Genomic DNA, 14,411 nt, shown 5'->3' with positions numbered 1-14,411 from the left:
GGCGCGTGTGAGAGTGTGTGTGCAAAACAGGCGTACTATTCACAGCACACAATAATATAATTAAGACCAACAATACATTACTGGCTACTGAAATATTTTAGGAGATTCGAAAGCTAAATTTTAGAAAACGTTATGCTGCATGGAGAGAGAAAAAAGTGAGAAATTGGGGACTGTGCATTTACATAAAATAACCTAAAAGTCAATGTAGATAAATTAGATATTGTAGATAATATGATATCTCTTTTGCATAAAAGAGAAATGTGATAAGAAGTGTATTTTTTTAAATAAAATGTTTATTTTATGTAATTGTTTATTATTGTTATGTTCTATGTCTTTAGATATTTTTATAGACATCTGCACATATTCTTCAGTGGTGATTACACGTCACATACGTTAGTGTGCTTTCGCCTTAAACCCATTTAGACCCTATGAGGCCGTGGCAAATATTTTTAGTTTTAACTACCAGTAAAATGTATCTTTAAAAAACATAAATTATTTGATTTTTCTTTAAAAACATAATAGTTTGGGGGGGGGGTATTTTTTGGGTGGCTTTTCCCTTTAATGTCCTTCTGACACTTGGCCCCGCCCCGCCCCCCGCCCACCAACTCTGCTCCAATTGGTCGAGCACAGCGTCAGCTGCCGCAGCAGGAACGCACGTGCTTCTCCGCGCATTTCAAGATCAAGATGGCAGCCTCCGTATGTCGGTGCTACGAGGTTAGTGAGATTCATGTCCTTCGTTGCAGTCGCCGAGCCTCGGGCCCACTCTCTGGTTAAGGGAATAAACTCGCAAGGCTTTGCCATCAGTCTCTTTATGCCCAGTGACGTGAACGCGCTTTAGAGTGTGTGCACTCTGGTGTGTTTTACGCGAGTTGATCGCGAGATGTCCGTTAGAAAGGGCCTTGTTTCATCAGACACACGGCAGAGGTTTACTAATGTTATTTAACTGCTGGGGTCTTAAAATCATCCCATTGTACTGATTCAGGTTTTGACTCTGTGTGTCTGTGCCTGAGTGGCACATTTCATTGAAAATGCGACTTTTAGAAGCCTGCATGCAGTCAGGTACTAGAGCAAAGATGATCAGTGACCTCGCTGCCATAAAACCACGAAAGCTGTTACAGTTTTAATTAGAGCAGCGGTGACCACTCGTTTTAGCTTCGGTCTCCTGACAAATAACCGAACCACCCTTTCAATATAAATGACTTGATCACGCTTCATTTACACAGACAGCGAATATGGTGCGTTCGTGGTTTTTAGAAAGGGTCGAAAATTGTAATAGCGTGTGTATGCCGTTGTTATAGGCAGAGGATAAAACGCACCAAAACAGATCATTGCTGCCACAGCATGTTTCACCTAATTTCTCATGTTTAAATGTACACCCATCAAAATAAGTTATAAAATAACGGACAGATGTTAGCAATTAGAGGGGAAATCTATTAAGACTGGATCATGAATGATTGAATTTGTCCTTGTCAGGATGAAAATATCTCACTTAGGGCGGAAGACATTTATTTATTTATTGACAGGATGATGATGTGCTGCATTAGTCTCAGTCACCAGGTTTTAACCGCACTCATGGAACATGTTAGAGCTTCACCAAATGAAGGGATATATTTTAGAAGTATGGTATTACGTGCCGGTTTAGCTCCCAGCTAACTATGACTGACTGATTCTGTGTGTCTGTTGCAGCTGATTGGCAGAAATGCCTTGGCTCTCAGCTCCCGGACCCTGGTCTCCTCAGTGTGGAGGGGAGATCATTACAGGTTGCACAGGAGCCCAGGTGCAGCTGTGCAGGTACCCAACAACACCTCCCATTCACCCTCAAGAGACTCACTTATTAAATCACTGCTAATGTAGAGTTGTGCCTGTTAATTTAAACAGTTCTTTTAACTTAAAGTCCTGGGTTTACTTATCTTTATGCCCTTTTTTAGTTTAAGGTTTTATGAAAAGCAATGCATAGATTCTGTTTGGGTTTTTTTCTCTTTTTTCATTGTTCCAGTCGCAGCATGTGCTTAATCTGTTCACTCTATTGGTGCACATATTTGTCCAGCTAAAGTCCTTCTCTGTGTTTGTCATCAGGTGCGATATGCTTCAGGACGGAAAGGTTTTCTGGGAGAGTTTGTCGATAACCTTCGTCAGGAGTTCAGTAAGAATCAGGAGATGAAGGAAAACATAAAGAAGTTCAGAGAAGAGGCCAAAAGGCTCGAGGAGTCCGACGCCCTTCAGCAGGCCCGCAGAAAATATGTAAGAACATTAGCCGGTTTGATTTATATTATATATAAAGATAAACATAATCAAGCTTATTATATTTAATTAGTTTTCTAGAATTTTAATGTTGTTTTTTAAAAATTTCTCATCAGAAATCGATAGAGGCAGAGACAGTGAAGACATCAGAGGTGTTTAAGAAGACCTTGGGCTCCCTATCAGAGACCGTTAAGGAGGTAAGGCCAACCCGATTGACAGCCCCGACATGAAAATATAATAATTTAATTTGGAATCGCACACTAAGAGTTCACATTAAGTTATAATGTTGTTAAAAATGCTTTCCAATTAAAAAAAACATTACGTGGACATCGTTAATAAAATGAAACTTGCTGTGTGCTTGCGTGTCATTTGGATCAAAGAGTCTCGAGGAAGTGAGTCGTAGTGACATCGGGAAGAAGATCAAGGAAGGTGTGGAGGAGGCCACCAAGACAGCCAGAGGCTCTGCTGAGTCTTTATCCAAGGGTGGAGAAAAACTGGGCCGGACCAACGCGTTCAAGGCCATCTCACAGGTCAGAAAACAAAACGAGACGTCTATAGATGTCCAAATTAAAGCCTCTCATCTTCATCTTTTGTACATTGTTGTTGGTATCCAGGTGTCTGCCAGACTTTATAGATGTTTTGACTACAGCAGGGGAGAAAATGGGAGATTTTGGAATATTAGCATTTAGTCGTTCACACATCTTTCTTCACGGGAACATACGTGCAGATTTCAGACACCAGTCAGTTGTTGGTTAATTCAGGTCATATTTGGCAAATAGTTGTTACGTTCTGGGCTAGAAAATGTTTACAAAAGCCTTCCTCAGCTGCTTTTTGTTACTGCTTTCTTTAGAAACTGTTTCTTTAGAAGCAGCTTAAACTTTGAATTTACTTTTGGATTTTATTAAAATTTTGGTTTAGACTCTGATTATGTTTATAATTAAAAACTGCAAACTCTCTGCAGGGTGTAGAATCCATGAAGAAGGAGATAGATGTCGGTGACGCCGGCCCTTACAGGGCTCCTTCTCACCTGAGGAAGAGGAGCGATTTCTCGTCTAAAAGTGCAGATGACAACACCAGAGTGTTCGAGGCCAACGAGTGAGTAAATGTTAGATCTCAAAACCAGTCCAATGACATCAGCTGTTGTACACCCACCTCTCTGATGCGGTGAATTATCTCCATTTTTAAATCTCAGAGAGGCCATGGGTGTCGTCCTTCACAAGGATTCAAAGTGGTCCCAGCAATGGAAGGACTTCAAGGACAACAACGTAGTTTTTAACAGTAAGAAATTCGTCTGTTTTTTTCCGCTTTGTGTGATGTCTTTATATGTAATTTCTCTTTATGGCAGCAGGGGGCAGTAGAATGTTGACTGTAGATTCAATGATCAGCTAATAATGAAGTGCAGTCATGAGGTGTTTGCACAGTGATCTGCGTGTTTGCACAGGTGCAGAATGTACCTGCCGTAATCAGTGGAGGCATGTCTAATCTGTTCAACCTCCATTTTTGTTTCATTCAGGAATCTTCGAGATGAAGATGAAATATGACGAAAGTGACAATGCCCTCATCAGAGCATCCAGAGCTCTAACTGACAGAGTCACTGACTTCCTAGGTAATGCTCCACCACATTCAATCCTGAATTTGGAGTTCCTTTTCTCTGTAAAAGCCTTTTATCTGATTGTTCTCGCCAGACCTCAAATCTTGTTCTCCTTATTAAAAAAAAAAAAAATCCTTTTTACATGCTTCATGGTGCTGACAGATCTTCTAGATATTTGATGATATTCACCAGCTTCGACGTTACACATTTAATTTGTGGTACTGAGTGATTTTTGTTGCTGCTTCTGATTTTAGCCTTTGTTTCCTAGGTGGTCTCTTCTCTAAGACGGAAATGTCCGAGGTGCTGACAGAGATCCTGAAGGCAGACCCCAGCTTTGACAAAGATTCTTTCCTCAAACAGTGTGAGAAAGACATCATCCCCAACATACTGGAGGTAAACGGGTTCCTCCAGCCTCTGGCTGTGTCTGTCTTCACTCTCGCTGTTTCCCTTAATGCTTTTCTCGGAGGGGTATTTTAAAGAGGAGGTTAGGAAGAGACTAATTGATGAAAGTCTTGGTTCATTTAGCCTGAGTTTTCACTCTAGTTTGGATCAGATCCAGTAATGAATTTCCTGTCCTCTGTTTGAGTTCAGCTGTTAGATTACTGAGTTTAAAGCAAGTTCAGCAGCTAAATACATCATTCAGATAACTGAGGGGATCCAAGAGCTTATGATACAGTTTTGTAAGTCTTACATGCTTGTTATGTAAAAAAAATAAATAAATAAAATGCTGTTTATGATTATATCAGGAGGAGAGCACTGAGTGTAGTTGAAGTCTTGATTTAGATTAGCAGAAAATGATCTCAGCATGTTCTGATTTTGAATGAATTCACTAAAGTTTACTGTGCTCATTTAAGTATGAGATGTGGGATTTGCTAAAATAATTTGAGCATACCTGTGAGATTTTTATTTTTTATGTTTTAAAGCTATAATTCGGTATCTTTGTCCTTTCTGCAGGCGATCATCCGTGGCGAGCTTGAGGTATTAAAGGACTGGTGCTATGAAGCTGTGAGTTATTAAACACCACGCAGTAACAAAAGCAGTTTCTACAGGTGTTGCCATAATACAGGGGACATATGTGAAGAAGAAGTTATTAAGTTGTGATGTCTACAAATACACATAATCCTTTTTTTCAGTAATTGCATTTTAGCTGGCATACAGTATGTGGGAAGCATGTTTTAATGCTAGATGTGTGTTATGTGTATTTGTACTCAGACCTACAGTCAGCTTGCCCACCCCATCCAGCAGGCCCGAGCTCTGGGGCTTCTCTTCCAGTCTAAAGTACTCGACATCGATAACATAGATGTAAGTGCTCTCCCTGATGCTCGGTAACCATCATGCAGCTTTTATTACAAAGCTTTTTCCCTGTTTTCTGCTTTTCCCTTTCTCCTTTCATTTGTCTGTTCATTTTGTCACCCTGTGTTTCAGCTGGCGATGGGTAAGATGATGGATCAGGGCCCTGTGCTGATCATCACCTTCCAGGCTCAGGTTGTCATGGTGATTCGCAGCCCCAAAGGAGATATTGTGGAAGGAGATCCGGTCAGTCAACTCACGATCACCGTGCTAGAATAGGGAATCTAATGGATACCATCAAAGCTTCCTCTAGGAAGTAAACAACACTAAGAGGCTGAAATCAGATCAGTGGGCTATAACAGAGGCCCATTTTTAAACGTCTTTCAAATTTATGGGTTTGATGCAGCAATATTAACTCGTCTGATATCATCGGATTTCAGCTGTTAGCAGTGTTAGAGGCCTCAAATATATCATCATAAGCCAGATCATTTATTAACTCACTACATTTAAAGTTTGAAGTCTGCAAAACTCTTTGGAATTCACTGTTTCTTCTCTTCTCCCTCAACAGGAGAAGGTGATGAGGATGATGTACGTGTGGGCGTTGTGTCGGGACCAAGAGGAGCTGAACCCCAGTGCTGCCTGGAGGCTCCTGGACATCTCTGCCTCCAGCACTGAGCAGGTCCTCTAAGAGGAGGAGGAGCAGGAGCACAGTGGCTCATCTGGGGGACACAAACTGAGATAAAAACACATACCTGGAATAGCTGCACATCCTTTATACATTAAGTTGAACAAAGTGAGAAGAGGGAAACCCTGCTGCTGTGTGAAAGAGTACCATTTCCCCATTTGTACCCAGAGGATTTATGTGCAGGCGTGCATATTGATCACCCTCTGGCATGTAGATCCAATTAACTTTGGAGATAGTTTATGACACATTCAGTTAAGTTTGTCTGTGCAGTCTTCTGTACTGGTATGCTCAGTGTTTTGGATTGACTGGAGTATGAATATACTGCATAACTAATAATTTCAGCGTGGATGGACCTGCGTCTTCACCACCTGCCAGGAGCCTGCATTGTTTCATCTAAGCTGCATAGCTCATCAATACTGGACGGCTGTGTGGGCTGATTGTAAATAATCCTGTTATGACAGTGGAGAAAAATGGACATGCAGTCTGTGATATCTGTTGGTCTTTAGGGGGATGTTTTATACCTAAATTACATTAATCCTGGTTAAATAATGGAGCTGGAAGATGAAATTGTTGACTGTGATGGGGACCTTCGAATCATCTGTGCACAGGAGACACTTTAATAGAGCAGCTTCAGTTTTACTTTTGTGTCCTCAGTGAATGGATTTGGGCGCAATGTTGAGACTAGTGCATTATGGGTACTGTAGTGCATGTTAAAAGCATAAAAATATGCTTCAGTTTTTGCAGTGGATGAACCACAGCTGCCTCCTGTGTAGACAGCATCAACAGCATTGAACAAGCAGCGATCAACTGAGCTGAGTTTAACAGAGAGAGTATTTTTTCTCAGTCAAAGCAAACCGGCCTTTAAGGAATGCTTTTTTTTTAGGGCCTAATATTAAAATATGAATTCTCAAAATCACCATGAAAGAACGGATGAGAGCTGCAAGAGCTTTAATGTTCTTCAGTGTCAGTGTTTGAAGGTCTACTGACGACCAGAAAATTTAAACAAAATTCTCAGATCCTTCAGTGCTCACTGTGTTGGTTTCTGCTTTGCTCCTGCTGGTTTTTACATAAGAGTAACGGTCAAACTAAAAAGTAAAACAAGGATAAAACAAACGACGTCCACCCTGTCATGCCGAGACAAGACTACAGTTTACTGGGACTTGAAATCAAATTGAGAAATTGAGGTGATGAAGCTAAAGTATTTACTTATTAGTGTAAGCTTATATTCAGCGTCGTCGTGCTTGTGAGCCGAAATGGGACCGCCTTACTTTTTCCAGTCATTGAGGCAGCTTTGATGTTTGAGGAATCGTTGCACATTTTTCAGCTGAACTGTTTGGTTTACATTTACGTCGCTTTGCGAGACATAAGTGATGACGATGAGAACTTGAACTTGAATGTAGATTGACACGTATAGATATCGTTGTTCATGTAAGTAAAGATTACACACATTCTGATCGTACTGTAGCGTTCCAGCTTCATTCAGTTCATAATGAATGTCTTTAAGCTTCATGTTGTACCTCGTCTGTAAAGACGCTCTGAGTTTGTGGATGTGTGCGTTTTTTAAGCACAGCACTTTCCATTAAAGGTTAAAGTGCACGAGGCGGTTTATTGCAGATGGCCGAAAGTCATGGATGTGTCTGATGGCCACACCGTGCTCGCCTTCTGCTTCTCATGAGTCTTGGTTGTGTAATCCATCACATGGTTGTGATAGTGTTGAAAGAAACATGTGACAATTGTGTTGGAGTCATTCCTGGTGATTAAAAAAACACACTCGCCATAAAACATGCACTTTTATTTATGAAGACGACAGTTGAGAGGACTCATATTTAAACATTATTTTTTTATATTGTTTTATTGAGCATGTGTCTTTCTTTCTGAACTGGAACCATGCTGTTTTGGACTCTCTGCTGCCACCAGCAGTCAAAATGTGATTACAACAAGACACAACTGTTTCTCATGATCCCACATTAAATGCCAAAATGTCAGAGGGGTGAAGTTTCTGTGATTTAATATCCACACTTTGGAGAAACGTATTTTTTGCCTCAGAGATAGTGATGTTTGCATATTGGCAGTAATGATCACTCAAGGTTAGAGGCGCCACAGGCAGGACCTCAGTTTCAGTCATGTTGTGTTGCTGTAAAAACTGTCCTTGTACATACTGTTTTTATTTTGTCAGAATAAAGAGAAATTCTAATAGTTCAAGTCAGACTAGATTGCTTTACAGCAAATGACAGCTGACCCACGACGTATTCAGAGTTCCTTTATTTCTCTGTGTCAGTCAGCAGAATAAAGAGCGCTGTATTATGATTTGTTTCATCCAGCCTCTCCCCGAGTCAGCACATCTGAATACTGCGTGTTTGTGCTCGAATGAGTAAATTAAAGTCTGCGCATTATGTGTGTCTGCTTTCTCATTTTAAAAACTGACCTGCTTTGATAGATGCCTATTGACACTGGTTGGTAAACCTATAGATTTGGTAATACGGGGCTGATAGATTAGGTTCTACCCCGGGGTCAATATATCGGGCGGGCGGGGGCTGATCCCTCAGCTGTCTGTTGTGATGTACGAGTATGGATGTCCTCATACCAACTAACCTCTTTCAGTTCTTTGGAGACTCCTTGGTTGTCTGACTGCAGCTGAAGCCTATGAGAGAACTCCGCAAGCTCCAATAACCATACACGAAACGTCAGAATTATTATGGTGCCATTATCAGGTTTATTATGTTCCTACAGATAGGTTTGTAAGTTTTTTTGTCACTCTTTTAAACCTACGTGTGACTGAAGTGCAAAATAAAAACAAACATCTTTCATGAACTGTTTAGGATCTGAAGCCACTTTCATACACAGACCCAAATTTTCAGAGGCTCAAAATTAACTGGACAAACTATCTTAAATATATGGACTGTTTCTAATACTGGAAAGTATTTAACTTTGACTTTGATTTTCATCCATGATTAACTGAAGTCTGCCTGGATCTGAGAAGTGAGTATAGCCTTGCACACGTTGCAGTTCATCCTGCTGCTTCTATCAGCAGTCACATAAAGTGTTTATGTGACTCTGGCAGCCATACATGCCAACATTCCTTCATTCATGGAGGCGTCGTTTAACGATGCTATGCATACCTTCTTGAGAGAGTTCTTGACTTGGCTAGATGATGTGAAGTTGTTTTTCTTACCCATGGAAATTACATTATCACACACTTTAGTCGTCTCCTGTCATCTTTCAGGCCTGTTTGTGTTGCAGTTTATTCCATCTTTTTAAGAATGAACCAGATTGTAGATTTGGCCACTCTTTGCTCTCTCTGAGGTTTATTTTGGCTTCCTTGCATCACCTTTGGGCCTCATATTGACAGATCTGGGTCATTTTCTAAGTTGAACTCTTGGAAAACGACCCAGATCTTTCACCTGCCAGATTTATCAGTAAGAAGGGGAAAGGCCACACCTGGTCATGAAACTGCTCGTCCTTATTGTCCTCATACGTTTGAGCCTCTGAAAATAGACTGTGTGAAGTACTTTTGTTGAGCCCCATGAGTTAAAGCTGAAAGTCTACACATCAGTCACAGCTCGATTGTTTAACTTAAAATCCACGGTGTTGGTCTACAGAGGCAAAATTGGAAAAACTGTCATTCTCCAAATACTTGGAATTAACTGTATGACATGCACTTTCTTTCAATGTGGAGCATGAGTGAAGAGTAAAGCCCTGACTATACTGAGAGTATCTTACTGGGAAAAGTCCCTTCAAGCTACGTTATTGAGGGCGTTTATATGGTTTGACCTCAAATTGAGATGGGTCCCACCCATTCCCAGACTAACTGCTAAAGGTATACTGCACCAGTGGCCTGTGTTTTCTTCTTAAGACACTGATTGACCCAGTGTTTCATGTACAGCCCAGATTCCAAGAAACTTTGGATGCTGTGTAAAACGTAAATAAAATCAGAATCCAGATTGAGTCATGTTTATGTAAGAAAAGCCCAGAAATGTGTAACATTTCTGAAAACACTCTTTTCAGATAAACAAACTCAACTTTCTCAGGAATTACACATTTTGGTTTGCCAGTCCATTTTAAATGAGCGCCAGCACAGAGACAAAGGCAGTTTTTTTTAGTGTTAGCATATAGCTTCTTCTTTGCATGATAGAGCTTTAACCTGGATTCGAGGATGGCACGGTGAAGTGTGTTTACAGAGAGTGATTTCTGGACATGTTCCTGAGCCCATGCTGCGATTTTCATATCAGAGTCATGTCTGTTTTTAATGCGGTGCCGCCTGAGGGCCAAAAGATCTCGTTGCCCCCTTCCAACTAAAAAAAAAGAAAAAAAGATACTGACATCAAATTTCAAATGAGCTAATATTTGTAATAGAAAATTGCAATAAAAAATATCTTATGTAAATATATATATATACGGTAATGTAAAAAAAAATGACTCTGTTTGAACATTTGATAAGTTTTCTGTGTTTTACAAAATACGTGTTTGTGAGATTTGCATTCTGGTGCATAGATTTTGAGTTGTATAGAAAGAAAGGGTAGCAAAGTATGAACACTGAATTTCATCATCTTGTGGGTTGGAGACTCTTACCATTTATGACCACAGTGGGTGCACTGCTGGAGCACTGCTCATTGTTATGAGATTATGATCCCCTTCAGGGCAGTGTTACAATCCACCGACTATTAATTAAACCTACTGGGAGATCCCATGCAGCCTCAGGCAGGGGAGATGTGGCTGTGTATGGACTACAGTCTGCAGCAGTGTTTGTAGAGTTTTAATTGTGTCAATTAATTACTTCTCACAGTGAGTTCGGAGCTTATAGCCACAGGCACAATCAGGTAGCTCCGCTTGTTTTGCTCCACTTCTTGATCATGTAATTTTTTGCAGGTCAGCAAAACCTGGAGCGCAACCTGACATCAAATTTAAATGTCGTCTTATACAATATAACAAAGGAATGGGTATTAATGAATACACCCTGAATTTAAAAAAAACAAAACTCTGTCAACGCTAATATTTTAATACAGGAAACATATTTTTTAAAGAAGGAATACCAGTCATCCATGAGGCAAACCCTACTTATAGTCTTATTGTCCAAAACAGACAAAAGTGTTCATCTGCAGTTTTTGTACATTTGCCCAGATCTCTTAACATCACCTAAAAGAAATCTAATCTAGCTTCATAACCCATGTTTTGTTTCATAAGAGCTTTAATCAGAATATTAGACATAAAGAATAGAATAGAAAAGAACAGACAGGAATATGAAGCATTTATTGTGATGTTGAGAAATATAAGAAATATATCATTAGATTTGGTCAACTGTTCTGTACAGTGAACAACATTAAAACAGAAACGGGGAGACACGCACACTCACACAATGAGGGGATAATAGCATTTAAATGGAAGATATACCCCAAGGAATAGCTGTTGCACTTAAAATGACTGAATGTTTTTTGCTGATTTACAGGAGTTGAGCCTCCTGACATCCCAGTGGAAGAAAACTAAAAGTCATAATTAAAAGTTTCTCTGAGGTTGCTAAAACACCAAAATTCCCACAAAATCCACAGATGGTATGTGGTCAGTGGTGGATCTATGTTTGTCTTTACTCCTCTTATTCCCCGGAGGATAACGTTCAACAAAATGTCATCGTGTTTGTTGGTGGTTCAGCCAGATGCACTTGTCTCAGGTGCATTTTTAGTTGTTAAGAAAAAGAAAAAACGACATGCAAATCTATGAAAGTGAAATATTTGCTTTCAGCTGTCTAACACAAGTCTTCTCTGTGCAGCTCCTTTTAATGGCATGGCATGGAGCACTGAGGTAATTTGATCATTTAAATGTAGAGCAAAACAACAACAGAACAATACATTTGTTCCATAATGGCTGTGTGGCTATTAGGCTCCCTGACTGTCCCCACGTCACGCACTCCTCTTATATAATTCAAAAGCCACATGTTGTGATTTACTCATCCAAACGAAAACAGTGTGTATGTGTGTGTCTGTGTGTGTGTGTGTGTGTGTGTATGGCACAAGGGCAGTCATTGGTGGGCCGAGAGGGAGGGAGGTGGGGCGGATCCGTGAAACTGAAGAGACCTTAAAGCCCTCAGAGAAAGCAGAGTTCAGTCTTGAATCTGTGCGTGCAGCGTGAGTGAGCACAGAGCTGTCCAAGGTGCTGAACGGCTACTGCTGCATCATCATCATCATCATCATTATTACACAGTTCTCACCTCAAGGTAAGTTCTAATCTCTTCTGATCGTCCTCCAGTTTGTGTTTCATGACAATGGTGACTGTGCTTGCTTCGTTAAACTTTTATTTGTAGGAGTTACTGTGGCCCTGCATGCCTAACTTTTTAAATTGCAACGTCTGTGAGCTGTCAGAAACAGTAGGAGGGGTGATTTGTGAGTTCTTGTGTAACTTTATGACACCCTTTAAAACATGTTCAATCCTCTCTGTGCTACTTATATCAATAATGTTTTAAAGGAACTATTAATGGGGGAGGGGGTCACCTTAACCCCTCACACGTCATACAAAGATGCAAACAATACGGCGATTTTCCAGGCGATTTTCATCTTGTGATATATTCTACAAAAACATATATAAAAATATATATACGAAGGAAGTTAATTCTTTCACTTCTCAACAATCCTGGAAAATTAGAGCTTTTTAAACCACTGCAATGTTCATCTGATGTCTTTGATTTTTAAAATCTGTGAAGTGTTTAAAAGTTACGGTGAAGTAAGAAGTTTTAAAAGAAGTTACATTCAAAAAATCCTTCACTGAAATTCAGTTAAAAACTTCTAATTTCACTCTGTTTTATAATAAAAGAGTGGGAAAATTGCACATTTTTAAATTCATTTAAATAATTTGTGTTTTAATATCCATTAAAAATTGTTACCTTTTGATGGAGAACAAAAAAAGTAATTGCATAAGAGGCTGAATATGAAGATGTTTTAGGGCTTTAATCATCTTAATGACACCAAACACAGATTTAGCAGCAATGTGCTCATTGCTGGATGGAGATTGTTTCCCTTTTTCACAGTCTGACAGTCCCACTTTAAGGATTTACTTCAGTTTTCAGACAATATCCGTTTCATTTGTAGAAGTCCTTGACATTTTCAAAGCTGCTGTCATAATCCAGAGGCCTAAATTGGAGGTATTACAGGTATTAAAGGCACGAGGAATGCCATATGTCACTCAGTGTGTCGTCAGATTTCACTGGCACAGCTGCTTAGTGCTTTCATCAATCTCTTTTTTTGCTTTATTGCTTTTTAAAAAAAAAATCTTCAGATTTTATTACAAATCTGGAGCCCTGAACTGTCCACGCCAGGCTTTCATTTCGCCGTTTTGCGTAAATCAGATGGTCAGGCAATAAAGTGTGATTTATGTGCTGTTTAGGAACCAAAGCAGATCTCGCAATGAAGATCAGTGAGCCATGAAATTGATGTGGCTTATTCTTTTATATTCTTTAAAGCTTTTGTGTTTTCTTTGATTCTCAGTGAAAATGAATTTTCACCTTTGCTCTTGGATCTGTTGCTGTTTGTTTGTCATTATGACCTTGGCTAATCTGCAGAGCTGTGGAATGACCTAAAAACATAAAACATGACTTCTCTGGTCACCCCTTTGAAACCTCAGACCTGCAACAGACCCACATATATGATAATCAGTGCTTTGTCTCACGACTTGATTTAAATAAAGGTGGGGAAAGGATGCAAAGTGCAGGGTGATTCCTACTTCATGCATCTTTCTGCCTCTGCTGTGCAAATAGTCAGTATAGCATTTAGGAAACTGGTAAAGCTGAGCTCCAGACAGCCATAACTTTGGTTGTGTTGCATAACTACTGGTTAAAGTATATTTTGTCAGGGCAACTGCTCAAAAGGATTTAAGAGAAAGCAAATCTTTAACTTTTAAATCCAGTTAATCTTCTTTTGTGTTTATAGCCAGCTGCTAAAAATCAATCGAATCCTTAAAAAAATGGGAAAGGTGAAAAACTGCAATCCCTGTTTTCATTATCAGCCTTTTTTCAAAGTGATTTCTGTCCTGCCGTGTAAACTTTATGTGTGTTCTATTGACTGCCGAGCCCGTCCTGCCTATTTAGCCTCCTTTCTTCTTCTTCTACACACGGCTAATCCATGCTGTCCAGACCTGATCCAACCACAGGCCATTTGATAATTGATACTGAGGCAGGAACTTTCTTCCATTGTGTCCAAAGGTCTCCTATTAAACCTTCACTATGCCCTTAAGTCCCATCATTGGGTGAGCAAGAGTGTTATCAGCGTGTCTTTGTGAGAATCAGCAGGGTCTTAAGGAGGAAGAGGAAACCTCCTGGAATAGAATCTGCTGACGGGGGAATTCACCTATCGCAGGAAAATGTCTCTCCATTAAAGCTCTGCAGGGTGTATCCATGCAAGAGTGCAGCAGCTCCCTGAGGGTTTTCTCCATATTTCTTTTTCTTTCCCCTCATCAGTGCCTGATTTATTTATCTTCTACTAAGCTATATCTGAATTCAGGAGAGATTGCTTTTCTGACATGAACTTTTTTCTCTTTTTTTTGTGCTGCCAGGAAAACCCCAAAAATATTCACTTGGTGCCCAGAAACAAACAAATGAAATTTAAACCTGGTTGAATCCTGAAT

General features: G+C 39.9%; 1 protein-coding gene across 1 annotated transcript; it reads left to right on the top strand.

Moving 5' to 3' along the window:
* Window positions 1-585: 585 nt before the first annotated feature.
* LOC100692578 (mitochondrial import inner membrane translocase subunit TIM44) lies at window positions 586-8,200 on the top strand. Its single transcript, XM_003438000.5, has 13 exons — window positions 586-714; window positions 1,687-1,791; window positions 2,077-2,241; window positions 2,358-2,438; window positions 2,622-2,771; window positions 3,203-3,336; window positions 3,434-3,519; window positions 3,755-3,847; window positions 4,101-4,225; window positions 4,787-4,837; window positions 5,045-5,134; window positions 5,258-5,368; window positions 5,691-8,200. Exons 1-13 carry the CDS (start codon window positions 685-687, stop codon window positions 5,808-5,810), a joined length of 1,341 nt encoding a protein of 446 aa, XP_003438048.1. The 5' UTR covers window positions 586-684; the 3' UTR covers window positions 5,811-8,200.
* Window positions 8,201-14,411: the final 6,211 nt, after the last annotated feature.

The sequence above is a fragment of the Oreochromis niloticus genome, linkage group LG18 (assembly GCF_001858045.2).
Source record: "Oreochromis niloticus isolate F11D_XX linkage group LG18, O_niloticus_UMD_NMBU, whole genome shotgun sequence".
Taxonomy (NCBI): domain Eukaryota; kingdom Metazoa; phylum Chordata; class Actinopteri; order Cichliformes; family Cichlidae; genus Oreochromis; species Oreochromis niloticus.
The sequence above is the reverse complement of the archived record's forward strand: the minus strand, read 5'-3'. Positions and strand labels throughout refer to the sequence as shown.

Bases quoted from the DNA above. Each gene is read 5' to 3' on its own strand.
- LOC100692578 (XM_003438000.5), top strand. From the start codon at position 685: ATGGCAGCCTCCGTATGTCGGTGCTACGAG. The intron at 715-1,686 runs GTTAGTGAGATT...TGTCTGTTGCAG, and splicing joins CCGTATGTCGGTGCTACGAG to CTGATTGGCAGAAATGCCTT. The intron at 5,135-5,257 runs GTAAGTGCTCTC...CCTGTGTTTCAG, and splicing joins TCGACATCGATAACATAGAT to CTGGCGATGGGTAAGATGAT.